This window comes from Chiloscyllium punctatum, chromosome 3, assembly GCF_047496795.1.
Source record: "Chiloscyllium punctatum isolate Juve2018m chromosome 3, sChiPun1.3, whole genome shotgun sequence".
NCBI lineage: Eukaryota > Metazoa > Chordata > Chondrichthyes > Orectolobiformes > Hemiscylliidae > Chiloscyllium > Chiloscyllium punctatum.
In genome coordinates, this window is record NC_092741.1 from 16,472,615 (window position 1) to 16,500,127 (window position 27,513).

Consider the following 27,513-nt stretch of genomic DNA (forward strand, 5'->3'; position numbering starts at 1 on the left):
TCCGCAAGGATCTGTTTTGGGACCATTGCTGTTTGTCATTTTTATAAATGACCTGGAGGAAGGGTTAGAAGGTTGGGTGAGCAAGTTTGCGGATGATACGAAAGTCGGAGGAGTTGTATACAGTGAGGAAGGATGTGGCAGGTTACAGCGGGATATAGAGAAGCTGCAGAGCTGGGCAGAAAGGTGGCAAATGGAGTTCAATGTAGCTAAGTGTGAGGTGATTCACTTTGGTAAGAGTAACAAAAAGATGGGGTACTGGGCTAATGGTCGGATACTTGGTAGTGTGGAAGAGCAGAGGGATCTTGGTGTCCATGTACACAGATCTCTGAAAGTTGCCACCCAGGTAAATAGTGCAGTGAAGAAGGCATATGGCGTACTGGCTTTTATTGGTAGAGGAATTGAGTTCCGGAGTCCTGAGGTCATGCTGCAGTTGTATAAGACTCTGGTGCGGCCGCATCTGGAATATTGTGTGCAGTTTTGGTCGCCATACTATAGGAAGGATGTGGAGGCACTGGAACGGGTGCAGAGGAAGTTTACCAGGATGTTGCCTGGTATGGTAGGAAGATCCTATGAGGAAAGGCTGAGGCACTTGGGGTTGTTTTCATTGGAGAAAAGAAGGTTTAGGGGTGACTTGATAGAGGTGTACAAGATGATTAGGGGGTTAGATAGGGTTGACAGTGAGAACCTTTTTCCACGTATGGAGTCAGCTATTACAAGGGGGCATAGCTTTAAATTAAGGGGGGGTAGATATAGGACTGATGTTAGGGGTAGGTTCTTCACTCAGCGAGTCGTAAGTTCATGTAATGCCCTGCCAGTAGCAGTGGTGGACTCTCCCTCTTTATGGGTATTTAAGCGGGCATTGGATAGGTATATGGAGGATAGTGGGTTAGTGAAGGTTAGGTGGGCTTTGATCGGCGCAACATCGAGGGCCGAAGGGCCTGTACTGCGCTGTATTCTTCTATGTTCTTATCCAAATGTCCCTTAAACATTGTAGCTGTACCCATATTCACCACTTTCTTTGGATGTTCATTCCACACACAAACTCACCTGTGCGGAAAAGTTGCCTCTCATGTCTTTTTAAAATCTTTTTCCTTTCACCTTAAAAATACTCCTCCTTGTCTTAATTCCCCACTCGAGGGAAGAGGCACCTGCCATTCACCGTATTTAGATCCCTCACGATTTTATAAACCTCTGTAGGGTCACCCTTCAAACTCCAGTGAAAGAAGTCCCAGTCTATCCTACCTCTCCTTTTCGTTCAAACCCTTCTTTCCTGGACAAATCCTCAGAAATCTCTTCTGAAACCTCTCTCTAGCTTTCATAATATCCATCCTATAACAGAGTGACCAGAACTGGACACAATACTCCAGAAGAGGCCTCACCAATCTCCTGTACAACCTCAACACAGTGTCCCAACTCTGATACTCAAACATCTGAGCAATGAAGGCAAGTGTGCTCAACGCCTTCTTAACCACTCTGTCTACATTTGATGCAAACTTCAAAGAATTATGTATCAGGGTTGAGTCAGATTTCATCTGATCAGTTTCTCCATTACCATTTCTTTACTAAGACTAATCTTCTCCAACTCCTCATCCTCACCAGTCTCTTGGATTTCGGTCATATTTAAGAGATTTATTTTATCTCCCTTTCTGAATGCAGACAAGAATAATTGTTATTTAGCTTCAGTGGATAACCCCAAATATCTTTCTTCTTTGAGATGTCTGATATCTGAGGAAGTGAAAATGTACCCGTTATAAGGACAGAGGGTGATGTCAGAGTTTGAGATGTCAGTCCCATGAGGAACACCCTCTCAGTCCCAGAAAACTCTCTATAACCCGGGAAGAAAACAGTGAGTCCTGTGGGAAGTTTGTTTGATTTCAAATAAATGTCTGACAATATCCCTTTGTAAATCAGATTTTGTAGCAGAAAGGATACAGCTGAGGGATTCTTTATCCCAAAGGGTGTAGTTCTAATAGATGCGATTGTGAGTCGGTAGCTCACAGGCTGGTAATTGAATGGAGGTGATCAGTGTCTTGCCCACTGACTGGAGAGCTGATAAGAGCCCCACATCAGCTCTCTCAGGGAATGCTTGCTGCATTCAGTGACCCTCAAGCACTGCTGGCTCCTGACTGCTGATGGCACTGTACCTGAGAGACCAAGCATCAGCACTGACTCCCAGGCTGATAGGTGTGTGTTACCAGGTAGATGATCCACAGGATGCTGTCATGGGAGTGTAGAGTGGGTGAGGTGGGTGAGGTGGGTCAGTACAAAGGGTAGGAGTGTGGGTCTCTCTAATGGTCAGATCCTGAGGTTGGTTTATTTTTTTCTCCATTCATGAGATTTGGGTTTGATCTATCCCTAATTGCCCTGGAGATGGCATCGGTGAGCTGAGTTCACGAACTGCTGCCATCCTTTGGGTACTTGGGCATCCACAATGCTGTCAGAAAGGGAGTTCCAGGTATTTGATCCAGTGATACTGAAGGAACGGTGATATATTTTCAAGTCAGGGTTGTGTGTGGTTTGGAGGGGATCTTGCAGGAGGTGGTGTTCTCATGAAATTACTGCCCTCAGTCCTTCTAGGGAGTAGAGAGTTAAACATCACACAACACCAGGTTATAGTCCAACAGGTTTAATTGGAAGCACGCTCTCGGAGCGTTGCTCCTTCATCAGGTGGATGTGGAGTACGCAATTGTAAGACACATAATTTATAGCAAAAGTTTATAGTGTGATGTAACTGAAATTATACATTGAAAAGTACCTTGATTGTTTGTTAAGTCTCTCATCTGTTAGAATGACCATGATAGTTTCACTTCTTTCATATGTAAGTCTCAAAAAGTTTTTAAAAAGTTACATTCTCAGGTTAACTGTAACCATTGGTGTCAGCCCAGATAAGCTGTTAAGATGTTGAAGGTGTTAGCCCCCTGTGTTCTGTTGTCTGTGCCATAACGTTTAGACTGATTCTTATCTAAAAAGTGAGTTAACAGAGTCTCACATGGATTTGTGCAGTTTTTGAGCAAAGTACAAGGTAACTCTGCAAGTTCAAATTCACCCCACCAACGTGTGTGTGTGTGTGTGTGTGTGTGTGTGTGTGTGTGTGTGTGTGTGTGTGTGTGTGTGTGTGTGTGTGTGTGGAAAGGGGGCTAAGTCACACTGTAAACTTTTGCCATAAATTCTGTGCTTTACGATTGTGTACTCCACAACCACCTGATGAAGGAGCAGCGCTGCAAAAGCCAGTGCTTCCAATTAAACTTTTTGGACTATAACCTGGTGTTGTGTGAGTTTTAACTTTTAACTTTTTACACCCCAGTCCAACACTGGCATCTCCAAATCATAGATAGTAGAGAGCACAGATTTGGACAGTGATGCAAAAGGAGCAAGGTGATTGGTTGCAATACAATCTGAGGGATTTTCCAGCCTTCCCTATACAGGCAAGTGGTGTGTAGTCTATCGTACTCCTGACCAGTGCCTTGTCGATGGTGGGTAGGGTTCAGTGAGATACTGCAGTGTTTCTTGTAAATGGTACACGTTGTTAACTTTGTGTGTTGATGGTGGGAGGAGACATTTCCAAAGGAGCTGATTTCCAGGGCTGAGGTGAGAGAGACCGCCCTTGCCATCGAGGCTGTGTCTGAACAAATGTGATATTAAGGAATTCCAGTAAACCTGGAATCAATGGGAACCGGGAAGAATTTCCACTGGTTGGAGTCATACCTGGCACATGCTCATTAACCATTTCCTTCTTCGATGGGACTGACTGAACACAAGTCCAAATAAATCTCTAAAGAAGAGTCACACTGGAAGAGTAAAGCACAGGAATAGACTGTTTAGCCCAAATATCTGAGCTGACCTAACCCTAACCCTAACCCTAACCCTATCTGCCTGCACAAGGTCCATGTCCCTCTGTTCCCGGCGTGTTTTGTGTTTCTGTCCAAACGTCTTTTAAACTTTACTCCCATATCTACATCATCCAGCGCCCTGGGTAGCACATTCCAGTCGCTGACCACACTGAGCATAAAAACCTCTCCTCGTACATTCTCCTCTCACCAAAAACCTATGCCCACTAGCGTTTGAGATTTCCACCCTGGGATAAAGACTCTGACTATCCACCCTCTCTATGCCTCTCATTATTTAATATACTTCCATCAGTTCCCCCCTCAGGCTCTGATGTTCTAGTGAAAACAATCCGAGTGTGCCCAAACTCTCCTTATAGTGAATACACTCCAATCCAGGCAACATCCTGATAAATCTCTTTTGCACCATGTCCAAGGCCCTGCATCCTTCCTGTAATCTGCAGCATGACTTTGCAACTTTTACTCTCAAGCCCCAGACTGATGAAGGCAAACATGCCGTTATGTCTTCTCTCCAACCTTATCCATTTGTATTGCCACTTTCAGGGAGCTATGGACTTGACCCAAGATCCCTCTGCAGATTAATTCTTGACTTTTTTTTGTATAATTTTGAATTCTTCCATTTAACTTTCCAAAGTGCATTATCTCACAATTGTCTGGATTAACCTCCACATGCCATTTCATTGCCCATCTTTCCAAGTGATCTCCATTTGTTGCTGTATCCGTTGACAACCTTCCCCACTGTCCATAACTGCACCAATTTGCTTTGCACCACATAACTGTCAGGCAATGACCATCTCCAACAAGAGAGAAGGTAAACATCACCCACTGACATTCAATGGCATCACAGTCACTGGATCCACCACTTCAGTGAAAACAGACACAACCTGAGAATGACGAGAACGAGGGTAGGTCCGATCAAGGACAGTGGTGGGAGACTGTGTATTGAGTCGGAAGAGATAGGAGAGGTCTTGAACAAGTACTTCTCTTCAGTATTTACGAACGAGAGGGACTGTATTGTTGAAGAGGAGAGTGTGAAACGGACTGATAAGCTAGAAGAGATATCTGTTAGGAAGGAAGATGTGTTGGACATTTTGAACAACTTGAGGATAGACAAGTCCCCCGGGCCTGACGGGATATATCCTAGGATTATGTGGGAAGCAAGAGAGGAAATTGCAGTACCGTTGGCAATGATCTTCTCGTCTTCACTGGCAACGGGGGTGGTACCAGGGGACTGGAGAGTAGCAAATGTTGTGCCCCTGTTCAAAAAAGGGAATAGGGATAACCCCGGGAATTACAGGCCAGTTAGTCTTACTTCTGTGGTAGGCAAAGTAATGGAAAGGGTACTGAGGGATAGGATTTACGAGTATCTGGAACGGCACTGCTTGATTAGGGACAGCCAGCACGGATTTGTGAAGGGTAGGTCTTGCCTTACAAGTCTTATTGAATTCTTCGAGGAGGTGACCAAGCATGTGGATGAGGGTAGAGCAGTGGATGTAGTGTACATGGATTTTAGTAAGGCATTTGATAAGGTTCCCCATGGTAGGCTTATGCGGAAAGTCAGGAGGCATGGGATAGAGGGAAATTTGGCCAATTGGATAGAAAACTGGCTAACCGGTCGAAGTCAGAGAGTGGTAGTAGATGGTAAATTTTCAGCATGGAGTCCAGTTACAAGTGGAGTTCCGCAAGGATCAGTTCTGGGTCCTCTGCTGTTTGTAATTTTTATTAATGACTTAGATGAGGGAGTCGAAGGGTGGGTCAGTAAATTTGCAGATGATACAAAGATAGGTGGAGTTGTGGACAGTGAGGAGGGCTGTTGTCGGCTGCAGAGGGACTTAGATAAGATGCAGAGCTGGGCTGAGGAGTGGCAGATGGAGTTCAACCCTGCCAAGTGTGAAGTTGTCCATTTTGGAAGAACAAATAAGAATGCGGAATACAGGGTTAATGGTAGGGTTCTTGGTCAGGTGGAGGAACAGAGGGATCTTGGGGTCTATGTACATAGATCTTTGAAGGTTGCCACTCAGGTGGATAGAGTTTGTAAGAAGGCCTATGGAGTATTATCGTTCATTAGCAGAGGGATTGAATTCAAGAGTCGTGAGGTGATGTTGCAGCTGTACAGGACTTTGGTTAGGCCACATTTGGAGTACTGTGTGCAGTTCTGGTCGCCTCACTTTAGGAAAGATGTGGAAGCTTTGGAGAGGGTGCAGAGAAGATTTACCAGGATGTTGCCTGGAATGGAGAGTAGGTCGTACGAGGATAGGTTGAGAGTTCTCGGCCTTTTCTCGTTGGAACGGCGAAGGATGAGGGGTGACTTGATAGAGGTTTATAAGATGATCAGAGGAATAGATAGAGTAGACAGTCAGAAACTTTTTCCCCGGGTACAACAGAGTGTTACAAGGGGACATAAATTTAAGGTGAAGGGTGGATGGTATAGGGGAGATGTCAGGGGTGGGTTCTTCACCCAGAGAGTGGTGGGGGCATGGAATGCGCTGCCCGTGGGAGTGGTAGAGTCAGATTCATTGGCGACCTTTAAGCGGCATTTGGATAGGTACATGGATGGGTGCTTAATCTAGGATAGAAGTTCGGCACAACATCGTGGGCCGAAGGGCCTGTTCTGTGCTGTATTGTTCTATGTTCTATGTTCTATGTTCTATATTCATTCAGCTCCTCGACCACTTCTCTATTCCTGAAAATAAATCCATCCAACTCTGTCTGGAATGGACCCACATACGTTTTAGCCAAATCATCACCAGTGGAAACTTTTGCGGTCCGTTTTTGATTTTTATGGATTGCATTCATATTCATTTCTGCTGTTCCTTACAAGTCTCATAGTCCTCCTTTGTGGAACCATTCTAGTGAGAACGCTCTGCAACCTCTTAAGGAGACTCATGTATTCCCTAAAATGTGATCATCAATGTCCACAATGGTCATAACAGAATTTCATAGGGGTTCAGCAAAACTTCCTCAATTGAGGAATCAATCATCTCGTTATAAAGCCAAGGCGTTGTTTGCTTTGCTATTCACTCTCTCAATAAAAATCGGTGCACCAAAATTCCCCTGTCCCTCTGCCATGCAATTTTTGAACAGTGCCGTTAAGTTTATGTCGACTCTCAGAATTCCTCACCAAAATTGTATCCCCTTATCGGCCTCGGGACTGTCCATTCTGATTGCTTTTCGATTCTGTTCCTGTAATCATGATGGAACGGAATGATGGAGGGTTCCCAATGGGCTGAGAGACTGACTCCTGTTGCTATTGGCCTGTTAATCTACTTGATTCAGACAGGTTTTGTCACGAGGAATGAATCAAATGTCTGTTATTCTTAATTCCATTGCAGGACTATTTCCAACATCACTGATGTGAAACAATATGAAGAACTTGTCCTTGATTTCCTGAAAGACTTGGAAAAAGACAAGAGAATACTTAATGGGAAATTTCTTATCGTTTGGGATAAGAAAGGTGGACTAACACAAATAGCTTTTGAAAAGGAATTGGAATGAAACCTTTCTATAAGGTTCTGTTACATTTATACATTTTATACAATGTGCTTAATTCTAAAACTGTTTTGTCTTCCCCAAACTCCACATTGCAAAAAGCTACAGTACTTGCATAGCTCTGGTCTCCATACCTCGAGAAAGATAGACTCTTCTCCCGAACTTCCATTGAATGCAGTGACTGTTCCTTAGACATATTATGGACATGTGCCCACATTGGGAATTTTAACAATTCCACCAATGTCCTATCTCAGAAATCCCGGTATCCTGTTTATAAACACTGCCGTCTACTGGCAGTCAGTAAAGAATACAAAGTTAAAAATCACACAATACCAGGTTATAGTCCAACAGGTTTAATTGGAAGCACACTAGCTTTTGGAGCGACGCTCCTTCATCAGGTGGTACTTTGTACACCCCAGTTCAACACTGGCATCTCCAAATCAAGTAAAGAATACAGCATTTATTCTTCATTCAAAGTTATTTACATACATCAGCATCAACAGGGAGTATTTTATTCCCCATTTCAGTCTCTGTTCCCACTGGTTCTTTAGTTCAATGATTCCAATCAATGGAATCATCCAAGTTACATTTCATTGGCCCGAATTTCTGATCGGGAGTCAGTCGTTGTCACTGACAGACTTTCCCCATTCCCCTTGACCCGACAACACCCTCAATATGACCGTGTCAGACTGGACAAACCCGCTCAACCTGACACCTATGACCCAGCTGGCCTCGAAGCTCCATCACCTCCTCACCAACCCCAAGAGTCCACAGATCCCTCATCACTGACCCACTACTCCCCTTCGCCCTTTCCACAACCCCATTGGAACGGGACACCTCCCCCGCCCCCCCACCCCATTACCAGCAAAACAAAAGCCCCTCCCTTTGACCAGCTTTCAAACCCCATTCAGAGCAACCCCACGAAATGGGAAAGCTGTCCCTGAACAGACACACCCTGCTTCTGCCAATGGAATTGGAACTGAGAGCAATTTGCATTCTCCCATCACCACCCAACACCCACCCAGCCCCTGCCTCACTAACCTGAAACCCCACCCAAAGTGACCCAGGTGGTACTGACCCTCTGTCCCGACCTGGTAGCACAACCCCATCACTAAACCTTCTGGACCTGACACAGCGCCTTCAACATATCCCCACTCTCCACATAACCCCAGCAGATCCATCAGTCTCGTTCCTCTCCGACGTGGTGCCAGCAGAACTCAAATGCTCCCTCACTCCATCCCAGCCCTTACACACCCCAAGCTTTCTCTCACCGACCTGACAATATACCCCTCCACCCGGCACCAGTCTCTCCCACTACCCTTGTCCTCTATCTTTCTCACCCACCTCCATGCTACTCCCTCACACACACATTCCATTGAAACCCCTCACCCACCTGCCACTCTGTCCATCTTCCTTCACACGCTCCCACCAACTGCAGCCCCTCCCCCTCCTGCCTATTATCCTCCCTTCACACTTCCCTCCACGCTCACCTTTGTACAATGGTTTTTAGCTGTCCTGGGGGTTGTACCATCTTGTCTTTCCCCTGGGTCATAAAAAAGGTCCTCCATTCGAGGAGATTGTTGTTGATCTTCTCCTTCAAATCGACTTTCCCACATTGTCCCTTGATTGGGTAATCTGAACAGCTCCCAAGGTGATCAGAACGCTGCTCACAGGCTACATCACTGAACCGCTTCTTAAACGTCATGTAATTTCACCATTGAGTGCTGAAAATAGCATTGTTTATCAATGCATTTATCAATTTATTTCAGAAGAGGATTACCAGGATGTTCCCAGGAATGGAGGATTCGGGTTATAATGAAATGCTAGATAGGCTGAGTGTTTTCATTGGGGGTGTCGGAGGGTGAGAGATGACCTTATACAAGTTTATAAAATCATGAGGGGTGTAGATAAAGTGAGTGGCAGGTACCTGATCCTTTGGGTGGGAGATTTCAAGACAAGAGGGTATATTTTTAGGATGAGAGGAGAAAGATTTAATAACGACATGAGATGCAAGTTTTTTACACAGAGTGGTTCATGTGTGGAATGAACTTCCACAGGAAGTGGTAGATGCAGCTCCAGTTACAACATTTAAAAGAGATTGCGATAACCACATGAATAAGAATTGTTTGGAGGGATATGGGCCAAGCGCAGGCAGGTGGGATGAGTTTAGTTTGGGATGATGGTCAGCGTGACCCAAGGATCTGTTTCTGTGCTGCATGACTTGGTGACTCTCATCCCAATCTCAGAAACAACTCTCCAGGTTTGATGGTGTGAAACAGTTTTCTTCAAAATCAGACACCCAAGAGATTGGAGTCAGTTTCAGGTTCTCCCATTTACAAACACTTTGTCTCAGAAGATAACACATGTCTTGGTAGTCAAGGCCAAGTCTCTAACAGGCAAATCCCAATGGGCTGTCTGTAAATTTTCATTAATACACATTTAGAGATATGGAAGGTGTCTGGGGGAATTGAAAGGAAGTTGCCAACAGAAAGAGTTAACTCACTGTGAGTCAGAGACAGGGGGGTGGGGCCAAGTCAGTGAGTGATGTTGTTGTAATTATACTTTGTTCAGGAACACTGCTGCAATCTGCTGTTCATTAACTTTTTCAAAAGCTGAGTTCAGTTTGATATTTGCCAAACAATAGTTTATCGAGATTGTGAGAACAACCTGAAGGTGTAAAGCACAAAAACTTGATTTAATGAGAATCAAAAACACACATTTCACTTCACTCCCAAAGGTTTGAAATTCATTATTAAACTAATTTTGAATCTTTGATGTTGTGTATGAACAACACCCTAATTTTCAGTGAGTCCTCTTTAACTATGGGGTGAGTTCCCACCTTCGTGCAGTGCAGTGAGGTACACAGCTGTGATTCAGTATACGGGGTGTCCCTGTCTACTGCCCATTTTTCAGCTGTTTCTACCTTATCCTCATCGACACCTGCTCCAGCCACTGACTCACCGTTTCTTCTTGTTTTAGTATTAACTCATCTACACAACTGTAAATATAAAGTGGTGATGATCACACGCCCATTCTGGTCTTTACCATGAACATTTTCCTCTGGGTTGGGGATGGCCCGATGAGTTGAACCCATCTCTCAGCATTCCCTTCATCAATTTTGACTGTTGTTCTGCTGTAAACCCGGTGATGGAGCCCTCTGACATTCAATCAAAGTTTACAGCCTTTTCCTCATTCCCCTCCCTGACTGCATTTTTCAATTTCCTCCAACGAAATGTTTTTCCTCCCTACAGATGTGATTATAACCACTGACACAGGCAGTGAGACTGTGGCTCCTCTTGTGTGATCTGTCAGCTCAAACCTGATGTATTTTCACATTTTGGTTGGTGAAGCCCAGCTAAAGGTTAGGATTTAATGTTTTGAAATTTTTGTTCCTGAGTAAAGGTGGCAGAATAGGATATTCAACCCCTCGAGACTGTCCCTCCATTCCCACCCTCTGGACTGTCCAAGTGTCACTCCTGCTCCCACTCCCATCTCTTCACCACTCCCTGCTCCAGGCTTCTCTTCCCCTTCCCCAGTTGTAATCTCTCCCAGACCTTTTCCTGGACCACTTTCCCGATGCCATGAATCATTCCCTCCAGTTTCAGGTGGTGTCCCCATGCCGTGTGGTATCACTCTCCCATCCACCACCCACCTCCTCGTTCCTGCTTGGTTCAGGTTTTCCCACAAGATTTGTCACTATTCCAGAGAGTAAAGAGCCTGGGAGAATTATCGGTACATTTTGTGTCTCATGTTGTATAATTTGCAGTTAGTCAAATTCAGGGATTTGGATGGTCCTGGTGTGGGTGAAGTCACTTTATGTCTCGTAACAATAATTTTTGCATATCTCATGGTTCAATATTAAAATATTGTATCGCCATGGAGACATTATTGTGAAATGGGCCAAATGGTGACATGCATGTCTCTTTATGCAAAGTAATAAAATTAGCTCATTATCTCACTCATGAACAACAATGGTGTAAATGTTGGTCAAATCTGGACCACACAATATTCACTGAAAAAAAGACAGACCCAGACGGCAGACCCGAGGTTAAGTTTCAATTGTCCATCTGTACATTTACAGGGCCTGTATTTCAGAGCAATGGGTGGAGCTGACATTTATCTTTATATGAGTGATTCCAGCGCTCTTCATTCACATTAAGAAATGAAACATGTTAAAAAAAAGCCCTAAACCAGCAACAGTACTTCAGTTCAGTCATTTCACTTAGATTAGATTACTTACAGTGTGGAAACAGGCCCTTCGAAACAGACCCGCCGAAGCGCAACCCATCCATACCCCTACATTTACCCCTTACCTAACACTATGGGCAATTTAGCATGGCCAATTCACCTGACCTACACATCTTTGGACTGTGGGAGGAAACCGGAGCACCCGGAGGATACCCACGCAGACACGGGGAGAATGTGCACACTCCACACAGTCCTGAGGCGGGAATTGAACCCAGGTCTTTGGCGCTGTGAGGCTAACCACAGTGCTAACCACTGTGCCTTTGTGGACACATAGTATTTCCTGTTGCCTCCCGGGGTGTAGGAGATTCTGACAAGGTTGGTTTTTATTGCTCATTCCTTCTTGCCTGAAGATGGTGGTGAGCCCTGTTTTTGAGTTGCTACAGTCCATGTCTTTTACCGAGTAATGATTGTTTCTAAGAGCCTGCAGACACCTCGACCAGTGTACACAATATTTATTTACCCAGGATCCTGAGCGTGTATCAGGTAAGGACAACACAGCATGAGACTGCAGTCAGTCAGCCAAGTTCAACTTTATTGGAGACAACAAAGGGGAAAACTACACTCGACAATTTTACCAACTCTATTTCTAATGATCCAATTCTTTTGAATATTAAAACACTTCCCAGATCTTTTGCTACTCTGTTGAATTGTTCCGTCTGTACCTCTCTTCATGAGTTGATTCTCTCTCTGGTCGGAGAGTGAGCTGCTCTGCTCACTGCTGTATCCTGACCTGCCGATAGGTCGGCTGGCTAGTGGGGTCCGGTCAAGTCCTGCCAGGCCCAGGTTCTTATACCCTCCTGGCTACATTTTGGAACCTTCCAAGAACTTGGCTAATCAGTGGAATCAAACTAATTGGCTTTATCACCTTGAAATGCTGCTAATGGTTCTCGATGGCTTGCTAACAGGGACCCGTTCGATGTGTCTGGCTTGGGCCTGGAAGTCTGGTTTCGTCCCGAATACACACCTGGTCTTCTGCCTTACTGAGGCATGTCCCACACATCTTGTGATGTTTGTTTGACACACTTTGTAATGTGCTCTGATGCCTCTCCAGTTCTCAATTATCCAAGCGTAAATCTTGCAAGGATTGTCCCTGGGCAGAATTGTATCTTGTGTGTCTGTCTTGGCTCAGGATTCCCAGTATGCTTTGCTTTTTGGCCAATTTTTGTGCCCTGTTTATTTCAGTTGCTGTTCCTGTTTTTCTGCCCTCCCTTCTTAATGGTTTTTATTTCGCCTGAGCATTTACAATGCTCCACCTCCAAACCCTGGTCATCCGACGCCTGGAGAAAGAATGCCTCATCTTTCACCTTGGAACCCTCCAACCACACGTGACCAATGTGAATTTCATCAGCTTCCTCATTTCCCCTCTCCCCACCTTACCCCAGATCCAACCTTCCAACTCAGCACCACCCTCTTGAACTGTCCTCCCTGTCCATCTTCCTTCCTACCTATGTGCTCCACACTCCTCTCTGCCCTATCACCTTCACACCCACCTTCATCTACCTATCGCAATCCCAGCTACCTACCCCTACCCCACCCCCCACCTCATTGCCCTCCCATTTATCTCTCAGCCCCCATGGGCCACAAGCCTCAATCCTGATGAAGGGCTTATGCCTGAAATGTTGATTCTCCTGCTCCTGGGATGCTGCCTGACCGGCTGAGCTTTTCCAGCACCACACACTTTGACTCTGATACCCAGTATCTGCAGTCCTCACTTTCTCCTCCCTGCTACAATGTGGTGTCAGTACCCCAGAATTGTTCAGTGGGCAATTCCAGGATTTGAAGACAATGACGGTCACACAATGGAGAGGGGACTCTGAGGTGATGGCGTTCCCATCCACGTGCAGCCCTTATCTTTCCAGTAAGTTGATGCTTGGAGATAACAATGTTAATAAGATAGGAACAACAAAGAACAGTACATCACAAGAAGTAGCCCTTTGGCCCACCAAGCCTGTGCCAACACATGATACATTTCTAAACTAAAAGCCTTTTGCCTCTGTGCAGTCCATATCCCTTTTTTCCCGTCTATTCATGTTTCTGACAATTTGCTGCTTAAATGTTGCTGTTGTATCCTCTGACAGCACATTCTGGGCATTTACCACCCTCTGGGTAAAATTCTTCCCTCTCACATTTGCTTTAAAAATTCACCTTTTCACCTGAAATCTATCTCCTCTTGTGAGTGACATTTTTATCCTGAGGAAAAGATTCTATCTGTGCATTCCCTCCATGCCTCTCATAATTTTGAAAATTTCTATCAGGTAGCCCCTCAGCCTCTGACATTAGTTGAAAATAGAACTTAGAAGAATACAGCTCAGGAACGGGCACTTCGGCCCAGGATGTTGTGGTGAAAATGACGCCAATTTAAATGAATCCCTTCTGCCTGCCCCTTGTCCATATCCCTTCATCCGTTACATAACCATGTGCTTATCTAACAGTCTCTTACACGACCCTATTGTACCTGCCTCCTCCACCATCCTTGGCAGTGCATTCCAGACCCCTACCATTCTCTGTGTAAAATACATACACCTCACATCTCCTTTCAACTTTGCCCCTTACACCTTAAATGCATGCTTCCTAACTTTAGATATTTCATCTCTGGGTAAAACCCTATCTCTGCATCTCACAATTTTATAAACTTTTGTCAAATCTCCCTTCAGCCTCCTCCCTCACCCCTAGAGAAAACAACCCTAATTTTTGTCATCTCTTCTTACAGCTCATACCCTCTAATCCAGGCAACATCCTGGGAAACCACTTCTGCACCCTCTGCAAATCCTCCACATCCTTCCTGTGAAGTGGTGACCAGAACTGAATGCAAAATTCTCGGTGTGGCCAGACCAGAGTCTTATAAAGCTGCAACATGAAATCCTGACTCTTGTACTTAATTCCTCAACCAATAAAGGCAAGCATGCCATACACCTTCTTCACCATCCTATCTACTGGTGTGGCCACTTCAAGGAAGCTATCAAATTGAACTCCAAAATCCCTTTGTACAGCAATGCTGTTCAGGGTCCTGCTATTAACTGTATACATTTCCTTAACATTTGAATTCCCAAATGGAGCACCTCACACTTACCCAGATTAAACTCCATCTATCATCTCTCCACCCATATCTGCACTGATCTATATCCTGCTGAATCCTTAGACAACCTTCTACACTATGCCCAACTCCACAGATCCTTGTATCATCTGCAGACTTACTAAACCACCCATCTACATTTTCATCCAAGTCGTTTTTATAAATATGACAACCAGCAGAGATCCCAGTACAGATCCCTGTGGAACACCATTAAGTCACGGACCTCCAGCTTGAAAAATACCCTTCTACCACTACCCTCTGCCTTCTATGGGCAAGCCAATTCTGAATCCACGTGGCCAAGTCACTGGGGATCCCATCCTACTGAGATCTTAATCTTCTAGATGAGCCGACCATGAGGAACATTACTGAAAGCCTTACAAAAACCCATGTAGCCAACATCCGCTGCTCTACCCTCATCAGTCACCATTGTCACCTTTTTGAAAAATGCAATCACTTTAGTCAGGCATGATCCGTGCTTCACAAAGCCATGCTGACCGTCCCTAATTAGGGCTGGCTTTTCCAAATGTGTGTAAATCCTATCCTATTCCCTATCCCAACCATTAATGTGAGACACACCCATCTATAGTTTCCTGGATTATCCCTATTTCCCTTCTTGAACAGAGGAATAACATTAGCTATTCGCCAGTCCTCCAGGACCTCTCTGGTGGCTAATGAGGACACAAACATATTGGTCAAGACCCAAACAATCTCTTCCCCTGCCTCTCTCAATAACCTGGAGTGGATAGCATCATGACCTGGGGACCTATCCACCTTTATGCTCTTTAAGAGACCCAACACCACTTCTTTCTTGATCTCAAAATACCGTAGCATGTTAGCATGCTCCACCCAAATCTCACTATCCTCCATATCCTTCTCCTGGGTGAATACTGACACAAAGTACTCATTTAGGATCACACCCACATCCTCAGTCTGCAAGCACAAGTTCCCTCCTTCCTTGAGTGGTCCTACTTTCTCCCTCGTTAGCCTCTTGTTTGTAATGTATGTATAGAATGCCTTAGGATTCTCTTTAACCCGACTTGCCAAGGTCATTTCATGTCCTCTTCTTGCTGTCCTCATTCCCTGCTTGAGTTCTTTCCTGCTTTTTTTACATTCCTCACAGGCCCTGTCCGACTTTAGCTTCCTGAACCTTAAATACGCTTCTTTTTGCCCGAGTCGATAAGCCCTCCAGTATGTCCTCTCTGAGTACCGATGTACATTCTCGCTGATTAGTAACCCTGCACCAGCTCCTTCGCCACACATTCATCTCTCCGATCTTTCTATTCCTTGCCTCACGAGCACATGATCCTGGCAATATCCTTGAGGGTCGTAAATAAGCCAAGTTTGTTCAATCTCCACTCATAGCTAATACATAGAACATAGAACAATACAGCACAGAACAGGCCCTTCGGCCCACGATGTTGTGCCGAACCTCTATCCTAGATTAAGCACCCATCCATGTACCTATCCAAATGCCGCTTAAAGGTCGCCAATGATTCTGACTCTACCACTCCCACGGGCAGCGCATTCCATGCCCCCACCACTCTCTGGGTAAAGAACCCACCCCTGACATCTCCCCTATACCTTCCACCCTTCACCTTAAATTTATGTCCCCTTGTAACACTCTGTTGTACCTGGGGAAAAAGTTTCTGACTGTCTACTCTATCTATTCCTCTGATCATCTTATAAACCTCTAAAACCAGGTGACAACCTGGTAAACCTTTTCTGTTCATTGTCCAAAGCCTTCAAATCTTTCTAGTTTTGTGGTGACAAGAACTAAATTTAACATTCCAAATGTGACCTAACTGCAACTGCAACATAAATTGTCATGTTTTATACTCTACACCCCGATCGATGAAGGCAAGGATGACATACGCCTTCGTGACCACCTTAACTATTTGTGCTGTCACTTTCAGGGAACTGTGGGCCTGTGTACCTTGACCCTCTGTATGTCAATGCTTCCAAATATTCTCTCATTTATTGTGTACTTCCTTCCGACATGACAGTGTCAATAATGCATCACCTCACATTAGTCTGGATTAAATTCAATCTGCTATTTCTGCACCCATGTCACTACTGTATCTCTATCCTGTTGCATCCTCTGGCAATCTCACTTACTATCCACAGCTCCCCCAATCTTTGTGTCATCCACAAGCTTACAAATCAGACCACATTTTATAAGATGCCATTAGGTAATAATCTATAAATTATATGGAAATCAAATTTGAACAAGTGTGTGAGGGAGGGCGTTAGATATGTGGATCATTGGGATACCTTGTGGGGAAGGTGGGACCTGTACAAAGAGGACGGGTCGAAGTGTATCTATTTTAACTCAAGAAGTGTCAGGAATAATGATGATGAACTTAGAGCATGGATCAGTGCCTGGAACTATGATGTTGTGGCCATTACAGAGACTTGGATATCACAGGGATAGGAATGGTTCTTGGATGTTCCAGGATTGAGATGTTTCAAACGGAATAGGGAGGGAGGTAAAAGAGGTGGGGGAGTGGTATCACTAATCAGGGATAGTATCACAGCTGCAGAAAGGGAGGTCATTGGGGAAGGTCTGTCTACTGAGTTAGTATGGATGGAAATCAGAAACAGGAAAGGAGCAGTCACTTTATTGGGAGTTTTCTCTAGACCCCCCCAGTAGCAACAGAGATACGGAGGAGCAGATTGGGTGGCAGAAATTGGAAAAGTGCAGAAGTAACAGGGTTGTTATCATGGGTGACTTCAACCTCCCTCATATTTATTGAAGCTTCCTTAATGCAAATAGTTTGGGTCAAGCAGATTTTGTCAGCTGTGTCCAGGAAGGATTCCTAACTTAATATGTAGATCGGCTGAATGTGAGGAGGCCATATTGGATTTGGTCTTAAAAATGTGTTGCTGGAAAAGCGCAGCAGGTCAGGCAGCATCCAAGGAGAAGGATAAGCCCTTATGCCTGAAAATCGATTCTCTTTCTCCTTGGATGCTGCCTGGCCTGCTGCGCTTTTCCAGCAACACATTTTTAAGCTCTGATCTCCAGCATCTGCAGTCCTCACTTTCTCCGAATATTGGATTTGGTGCTTAGCAATGAACCAGGTCAGGGGTCAGATCTCTTGGTGATCACAATTCCCTGACCTTTACTATAGTCATTGAGCGGGATAGGAGCAGACGGTATGGGAAAGTATTTAACTGGGGAGGGGGTATTACAATGCTATTAGGCTGGAACTATGGAGAATACATTGGGAATAGGTGTTCTCAGAGAAATGCAGAGATTGTGGAGGTTGTTGGGAACACTTGTTGCAAGTGCTGGATAGGTTTGTCCCACTGAAGCAAGGAAGGGATGGTAGGGGGAGGGAACCTTAGATGTCAAGAGATGTGGAAGAGGTAGGGGAGGCCCTAAAGGAATACTTCGCTTCAGTATTCACCTGTGAGAGGGACTTTGTCGTTTGTGAAGACAGCATGAAACAGGTTGATATGCTTAAACACATTGATTTTAAGAAGGAGGATGTGCTGGACGTTTTGGAAAACATGAGGAATGATAAGTCCCCTCGGCCCAGACGGGATATCGGCCAGGTTGCTACGGGAAGCGAGGGGAGAGATTGCTGCGACTTTGATGATGATCTTTGCGTCCTCATTGTCCACTGGAGTACTACCAGATGGTTGGAGGGTGGCAAAAATTGTTCCCTTGTGCAAGAAAGGGAATAGCGATAACCCTGGGAATTATGGGGCAGTCAGTCTTGCATCAGTGGTGGGTAAAATTATTGGAGTGGATTCTGAGAGACAGGATTTATGATTATTTAGAAAAGCTTAATTTGACTAGAGATAATCAGCATGGCAGCTTGTCTGCAAATTCCTGCAGCTTGGTCTTATTCACCTTTTGCAAAATGTCCAAAGTCCCCACATCCACATTCAGAAAATCTTTGGTGACTGAATGATCTATTATTATCCCAAGCTGTGTCTCCCCAACCAAACCACCAGCAGATTATGCCACATAAGCCTTATTGAATTATTTGAGGATGTAGGGAAAGCTGGATGACTGTAAAAATTGAGGGTTTGGTGAAGAAAAAGAAGGAAGCATGTCAGGTATACACAGGATGGATGGAGTGGATCCTTCGAAGAGTATAAAAGGCAATAGGAGTATACTTAAGAGGGAAATCAGGAGGGCAAAAGGGGGACATGAGATAGCTTTGGCAAATACGGTTAAAGAGAATGCAAAGGGATTTTACAAACACCTTAAGGACAAAAGGGTGACTAGGGAGAGAATAGGGCCCCTCAAAGGTCAGCAAGGTGGCCTTTGTGTGGAGCCACAGGAGATAGAGGGGGAGATACTAAACATGTATTTTACAACAGTATTTACTGTGGAGAAGGACATGGAAGATATAGAATGTGGGGAAATAGATGGTGACATCTTGAAAAACTCTTACAGAGGAGGAAGTGCTGGACATCTTGAAAAATGAAAAGGTGGATAAATTCTCAGGACCTGATCAGGTGTACCCTAGAACACTGTGGGAAGCTGAGAAGTGATTGCTAAGACCCTTGCTGAGATATTTGTATCATTGATAGTCACAGGTGAGGTGCCGGAAAACTGGTGGTTGGCTAACGTGGTGCCACTATATTAGAAAGTGATAAGGACAATCCAGGGAACTATGGACTGGTGAGCCTGACGTTAGTTGTGGGCATCCTGAGGGATAGGATGTACATGTATTTGGAAAGGCAAAGACTGATTAGGACTAGTTAACATGGCTCTGCACGGGAAATCATGCCTCACAAACTTGATTGAGTTTTTTGAAGAAGTAACAAAGAGGATTGATGAGGTCAGAGTGGTGGACGTGATCTGTATGGACTTCAGTAAGGCATTCGACAAGGTTTCTCAGGGGAGACTGATTAGCAAGGTTAGATCTCATGGAATACGGGGAGAACTAACCATTGGATACAGAACTGGCTCGTAGGCAGAAAACAGAAGGTGGTGGTGCAGGGTTGTTTTTCAGACTGGAGGCCTGTGACCATCAGAATGCCACAAGGATCGGTGCTGGGTCCACACTTTTTGTCATTTACATAAATGATTTGGATGTGAGCATAAGAGGTACAGTTAGTAAGTTTGCAGATGACACCAAAATTGGAGGTGTAGCGGACAACGAATCAGGTTACCTCAGATTACAACGGGATTTTGATCAGATGGACCAATGGGCTGAGAAGTGGCAGATGGAGTTTAATTCAGATAAATGCAAGGTGCTGCATTTTGGGAAAGCAAATCTTAGCAGGACTTATACACGTAATGGTAAGGTCTCAGGGAGTGTGGCTGAACAAAGAGACCTTGGAGTGCAGCTCCTTGAAAAAAGAGTCGCAGGTCGCTAGCATAGTGAAGAAGGTGTTTGGTATGCTTTTCGTTATTGGTCAGAGTATTGAGTACAGTAGTCAGAAGGTCATGTTGTGGCTGTACAGGATGTTGGTTCAGCCATGTTTGAAATATTGCATGCAATTCTGGTCTCCTTCCTATTGGAAAGATGCTGTGAAAGTTAAAAGGGTTCAGAAAAGATTTACAAGGATGTTGCCAGGGTTGGAGGTTTTGAGATATAGGGAGAGGTTAAATAGGGTGGGGCTATTTTCTCTGTAGTGTCAGAGGCTGAGTGGTGACAATAATGAGGTTTATAAAGTCATAAGGGTTGTGGATAAGATAAATAGACAAAGTCTTCTGGCCTCCCCCACCCCAGGGAAAACTAGAGAGCATTGGTTTAGGTTGAGAGGGCAAAGATATAAAAGAGACCTGAGAGGCAGCATTTTCACACAATGGGTGGTACATGTGTGCAATGAGCTGCCGGAGGAAGTGGTGGAGGCAAGTACAATTGCAACATTTAAAAGGTATCTGGATGGGTATATGAATGGGAAGGGTTCAGAGGGATATGGGCCAGGTGCTGCCAACTGGGACTAGATTAGGTTGGTATATCTGGTTGGCATGGACGAGATGGACCAAAGGGTCTGTTTCCGTGCTGTACATCTCTATAACTCTGTGTAACTAAGCACAGTGATGAAGATAGAGCAGTGAATCACAGAATCACTACAGTGTGCAAACAGGCCCTTCAGCCCAACAAGTCCACACTGACCCTCTGAAGGCTAACCCACCCAGATCCATTCCCATACCAATTATGCTATATTTTCCCCTGACTAATGCATTGAACCTACACATCCCTGTAATTCCCCATGGCCAAATCACCTAACCTGCACATCGTTGTATGGTGCGAGGAAACTAGAGAACCTGGAGGAAACCCCCGCAAACAAGGAGAGATTGTTCAAACTCCACACAGACAGTTGCCTGAGGCTGGAATCAAACCCCGGTCCCTGGCACTGTGAAGCAGCAGTGCTAACCACTTGAGCCACCATGCCACCCCATAGATGTGTATATATGGATGTTAGCAAGGCTTTTGATAAGGTTCCGCTTGGTAGGTTTGTTCAGAAAGTAAGGATTCATAGGATCCAGAGAAGTTTGGCTGTCTGGATACAGAATTGACTGGCCCAGAGAAGGCAGAGGGTGGTAATAGATGGAAAGTATTCAGTCTGGCACTCGGTGACTAGTGTTTTACGCAGAGTTCTGTTCTTGGACCTCTGCTCTTTGTGATTCTTATAAATGATGGTTAGTACATTTGCTGATGTCACAAAAGTTGGTAAAGTTGTGGATAGTGTGAAGGGCTGTTGTAGATTGCAACAGAACATTGACAGGAAGCAGAGTTGGGCTGAGAAGTGGCAGATGGAGTTTAACCTGGAGAAGTGTGAAATTCATTTTGGAAGGTTGAATTTGAATGCAGATTACAGGGATAAAGGCAGGAATCTTGGCAGTGTGGAGGAACAGAGGGATTTTTGGGATCATGTCCATATATCCCTCAAACTTGCCAAGCAAGTTGATCGGATTGTTAAGAAGGCATATGGTATGTTGACTTTCATTAGCAGGGAGATTGAATTGAAGAGCCGTAGGGTTATATTGTAGCTCTGTAGTGCCCTGGTTAGACCACACTTGGAATACTGTGTTCAGTTCTGGTTGCCTCATCACAGGAAAGATATGGAAGCTTTGGAGAGGGTGCAGAGGAGATTTACTAAGATGCTGCCTGGAGTCAAGGGCATGTCTCATGTAGAAAGGTTGAGGGAACTTGGCCATTTCTCATTGGAACGAAGAAGGATGAGAGGGGATTTGATACAAGATGATGCGAGTCAGAGGTAGAGTGGCTAGCCAGAAACTTTTTCTCAGGGTGGAAATGGCTATCAAAAGGGGGCATAACATTACGGTGATTGGAGGAAGGTGTAGGGGAGATGTCAGAGGTACGTTCTTTACACAGAGAGTGCTGGGCGTGTGCAATACACTGCCAGCAGTGGTAGGAGAGTCAGATACATTACGGACATTTAGTGACTATTGGATCGGCACTTGGATGATAGCAAAATGAGGGGTATGTAAATTAGTGTGATCTCAGAGTGGGATAAAAGGTTGGCACAACATCAAGGGCTGAAGTCTCTGTAGTGTGCTATACTGTTCTATGTTCTATTGGGCTTGGTGTATTAAGTCAGGAAACCCAATGAATACTGTGTCCTGATGAATTAAATATGAACTTTTATCCATATTGCTAATTATGTCTCGCTAACTTGTTGTTGTATCTGTCCCAAATCTCTCCTTTGATGGATAAACAGCAATTGAATCATCAGCTGAAACATCCCTCTTGGAAAAGGGGTTAAATTTTAACGTAATTTCTTAAAGTAGGAATTCTCCCTCTGTGTAAACCATGCTTCACATTTTCCCACAAGACTCAGAAACAAACATGACCATCAAACTGATTGTCATCCTTCCATCTGTGAGAGATGGTGGGAAAGCAGCCTCAGCATTTTGCTGAGATTATCTGCTGCCCTCCGAATGTCTGAACAATTGATTCTGGAAAGAATCATCATCAAACAAACCCTGACAAGCTGTCTCTCTGAGACGAGTGATAATGAACTGGCCCAAAACAGGGCAGCAAACAGTGAGCTCCTGATGAGACTGAATTTGAATGAAATGTGCCCCAGGTACTGAAGGCAGAAAACTCCATGACAGAAATCAGCTGCCTCTCGATCAGTTCCTGTTCCTACAATTATCATCCTGAGGACGACAGACAGAATGGGGCGTTGGGAATGTTATAGCTGGTAGGAGGTTATCCAGGCCAGATTCGAGACTGCACTGACTCACCCGTTGCACAAACAAACCTCAATAAACATCCCAATTCTGGTGTGTCATGGAATATTCCCAATTTCCTGGGTATGTGTTCCCCCTCCAGAAAGCTGACACAACAGACCTCAATAAATCAATCCCCTTGACCAGAATCCCATCCATTATCTTCAGTACTCCATTTTCTCCTCTGTTGGTATATTGCACGTCAGTCTGTTCTTGCTACAGGATGGACTGCAGTGAGGTACTGCAGCTTCGTCAGTTGCTCAGTCTCATTCCATAATGTTCACACTCAAAGGACAAATACAGCAGGTCGATGGGAACACCATCACCTCCAGGTTCCCCTCTGAGCATTACTCTTCATTGTGTCATCATCATTGGTTTTATATCCTGGAACTGCCACCTTAACAATGCTGGTGTACAGACGCAGATAGAGTCATGGAGATGTACAGTATGGAAACAGTCCCTTCGGTCCATCTTGCCCATGCTTACCAGATATCCCATCCCGGTCTAGTCCCACCTGCCAGCAACCAGCCCAGATCACTCCAAACCCTTCCAATTCATGTACCCATCCAGATGTTTTTTAAATGTTGCAATTGTACTCGCCTCATTCCATACACGTACCACCCTCTACATGAAAAAGTCGTCCCTTAGGTCCCTTTTATATCTCTCCCCTCTCACCCTCAACCTATGCCCTCTAGTTCTGGACTCTCCCACCCCACGGAAAAGACTGTGTCTGTTTATTCTATCCATGCCCTTCATGATTTTATAAACATTTCTAAGGTTGCCCCTCAGCCTCTGACTCTCCAGGGAAAAAAGCCTCAGCCTGTTCAACCACTCCTTTTAGCTCAAATCCTCCAATCCTGGCAACATCCTTGTTAATCTTTTCTAACTCCTTTCAAGTTTCACAACATCCATCCGATAGGAAGGAGACCAGAATTGCATGCGATATTCCAAAAGTGGCTAAAACAGCCGTACAGCTGTAACATGATCTCCCAACTACGGTACTCAATATCCTACCTGCGACTCTACTTTCAAGGAGCTATGAACTTGCACTCTAAGGTCTCTTTGTTGAGCAACACCCTCTAGGACCTTACCATTAAGTATATAAGTTCTCGTTCGATTTGCTTTCCCAAAATGCAGCACCTCACATTTATCTAAATTAAATTCCATCTGCCACTCCTCAGCCCTTTGGCCCATCTGATCAAGATCCTGTAATCTGAGGTAACCTTCTTTGCTGTCCACTACATGTCCAATTTAGGTCCACTACATGTCCACTACCACCCTCTATCTTCTACCTTCGAGCCAGTTTGGAATCCAAATGGCTAGTTCTCCCTGTATTCCATGAAATCTAAGCTTGCTAATCAGTCTCCCATGAGAAACCTTGTCGAATGCCTGACTGAAGTCCATATAGATCACATCTACTGCTCTGCCCTCATCAATCTTCTTTGTTACTTCTTCAAAATACTCAATAAAGTTTGTGAGACATGATTTCCCTCACACCAAGCCATGTTGTCTATCCCTAATCACGTTTCCAAGTACATGTACATCCTGTCCCTCAGGATTCCCTCCAACAACTCTCCCACTACCGACATCAGGCTCACCAGTCTATAGTACCCTGGCTTGTCCTTACCACCTTTCTTAAATAATGGTACTACATTAACCAACCTCCAGTCTTCCGGCACCTCATCTGTGATTATTGTTGGTGCAAATATCTCAACAAGTGTCCCAGAAATCACTTCCGTAGCTTCCCAGAGTTCCAGAGTACACCTGATCAGGTCCTGGGGATTTATCCACTTTTATGCGTTTCAAGACATCCAGCACTTCCTGCCCTGTAGTATTAACATTTATCAAGATGTCACCATCTATTTCCCCACATTCTATATCTTCCATGTCCTTTTCCATAGTAAACACTGCTGCAAAATACTCCTTTAGTATCTCTCCACATCTCCTGCGGCTCCACACCAAGGCCACCTTGTTGATCTTTGAGGGTCCCTGTTCTCTCCCGAGTTATCCTTTTATCCTTAATGTATTTGTAAAAACTCTTTGGATTCTCCTGAACCCTATTTGCCAAAGCTATCTCATGTCCCCTTTTTGCCCTCCTGATTTCCCTCTTAGGTATACACCTACTGCCTTTATTCCCTTCTAAGGATTCACTCCATCTATCCTGTCTATACCTGACATATGCTTCCTTCTTTTTCTTAACCAAACCCTCAATTTCTGTAGTTATCCAACATTCCCGACACCTACCAGCCTTTCCTTTCACCCTAACAGGAATACACTGTCTCTGGACTCGTGTTATCTCATTTCTGAAGGCTTCCCATTTTCCAGTGGTCTCTTTACCTGCGATCATCTGCGCCCAATCAGCTTTTGAAGGTAGTTGCCTCATACCATCAAAATTAGCCTTCTTCTAATTTAGAACTTCAATTTTTAGATCTAGACTATCCTTTTCCATCACTATTTTAAAACTAATAGAATTATGGTCGCTGGCCGCAAATGCTTCCACACTGACAGCTCAGTTACCTGCCCTGCCTTTTTTCCCAAGGGTAGGTCACGTTTTGCACTTTCTCTAGAAGGAACATCCATATACTGAATCAGAAAATTTTCTTGTACACACTTAACAAATTCCTTTTCATCTAAACCCTTAACACTGTGGCAGTCCCAGTTGGACGACAGCAATTCAAACAGAGGACTGACCACCATCTTTGGGCTTCAAGGAATGGTCAATAAACAACAATCTTGTCAGAATCTCCCATACTCCACGAAGGAACAAACAACACTGTGTGTCTGCAATGTGAAGTTCCTAAACCAATCATGTTTCAGTTCAAGTGTTTTCCAGCTTCATTTTTTTGATGTAAATGAAGAACACCTGACCTACTTCTAAAGATGAACATCAGCTCCAGCCATTGCTCTGAAATGCAGACCCTGTAAATGTCTGATGGACGTGTGGAATTTAGGTCTACCTTTTGAGTTTGACTTTACTTCAGTGAATATCGGGTGGTCCAGATTTGACCTACATTTACACCTTTGCTGTTCACGAGCGAGATACTGAGCTAAGTTTATTACTTTGCATGAACAGACACACAAGTCACCAATTGGCCACATTTCTCGTTAATGTCTCCATGGTGACAGAACATTTTAATGTTGAATCATGATTGATACAGAAAAACATCCTTCCAAGCCCTAAGCAGACTTCATCCACACCCGGACCATCCAAATCCCTGAATTTGACTAACTGCACATTTTACAACATGAGACACACAATGTACCTGTCATTCTCCCAGGCTCTTTACTCCCTGGAACAGTGACAAATCTTGTGGTAAAACCTGAACCAAGTAGGAACGAGGAGGTGGGTGGTGGGTGGGAGAGTGATACCACACGGCATGGGGACACCACCTGAGACTGGAGGGAATGATCCCCGGCATCGGGAAAGTGGTGCGGGAAAAAAATTTGGGAGAGATTACAACTGGGGAAGAGGAAGAGAAACCCAGAGCACGGAATGGTGAAGAGCTGGGAGTGGGAGCTGGAGTGACACTTGGGCAGACCAGAGGGTGGGAATGGAGGGACAGTCTCGAGGGGTTGAATATCCTATTCTACCATTTTTGCCCAGGAAAAATATTTTGTAACATTAAAACCTTACATGTAACTGGGCTTCTTCTAAACAAAATGCAAAACAACGTCAGGTTTGTGCTGACAGATCTCACAAGAGGAGTCACAATCTCTGTGCCTCTTCCAATGGTTAAAATCACATCTGTAGGGGAAAAGTATCATCATAGAATGTGTAAAAATGCAGTCAGGGAGGGGAATGAGGAAAAGGCTGTAAACTTTGATTGAACGTCAGAGGGCTCCATCTGACGTTTACAGCAGAACAACAATCAAAATTGATGAAGGGAATGCTGAGAGATGGGTTCAACCCACAGGGCACCCCCACCCCAGGGGCAAATGGTCATGGATGGTTTGAAGAATGATAAAGGTCAGAAAAGGGGAGTGATCATCACCACTTGATATTTACAGTTGTGTGGATGAATTAATACTAATACAAGAAGAAACGGTGAGTCAGTGGCTGCAGCAGGTGTCGATGAGGATAAGGTAGAAACAGCTGAAAAATGGGACACCCCGTATACTGAATCACAGCTGTGTACCTCACTACACTGCACGAAGGTGGGAACTCACCCCATAGTTAAAGAGGGCTCACTGAAAATTAGGGTGTTGTTCATACACAACATCAAAGATTCAATATTGGATTAATAATGAATTTCAAATCCTTGGGAGTGGAGTGAACTGTGTTTTTTGATTCTAATTAAAAACAATGTCTTTGTGCTATACACCTTCTGGGTTGTCTTACAATCTAGAATCCTTGGGGCACTCCACTGGTCACAGGTCTTCAGTCTGATTTGCACTCCTCCACCACCACCCTCTATCTTCTACCTTTGATCCAGTTCTGTATCCAAATGGCTAGTTCCCCCTGTATTCCATGAGATCTAGCCTTGCTCACAAGTCTCCCATGAGAAACCTATTGAACACCTTACTGGACTCCATATAGATCATGTCTACTGCTCTGCCCTCATTAATCCTCTTTGTTACTTTTTCAAGAAACTCAACCAAATTTATGAGACATGATTTCCCATGCACAAAGCCATATTGACTATCCCTAATTAGTCATTGCCTTTCCAAATACATGTAAATCCTGTCCCTCA

At 44.5% G+C, this 27,513-nt stretch overlaps 2 protein-coding genes across 6 annotated transcripts in view; one reads left to right on the forward strand and one right to left on the reverse strand.

Annotated features, from left to right (window-relative positions):
* Nucleotides 1-27,513, reverse strand: part of yipf3 (Yip1 domain family, member 3) — a 788,655-nt gene that overhangs the window by 84,076 nt on the left and 677,066 nt on the right. The window lies entirely within an intron of this gene.
* LOC140456037 (EH domain-containing protein 3-like) overlaps nt 1-27,513 on the forward strand; it is a 105,815-nt gene that overhangs the window by 51,636 nt on the left and 26,666 nt on the right. Inside the window, exon 2 of one of the 5 annotated variants that reach the window (XM_072550706.1) lies at nt 7,178-7,354. The exons of 3 other annotated variants lie outside the window; for them this stretch is intronic. In XM_072550706.1, the coding sequence (XP_072406807.1) occupies nt 7,178-7,340 (163 nt within the window). In that variant the 3' untranslated portion in view covers nt 7,341-7,354. Of the gene's footprint in view, nt 1-7,177; nt 11,293-27,513 lie in introns of those variants that run through there. One more of the 5 variants, XM_072550705.1, reaches the window with a different exon arrangement.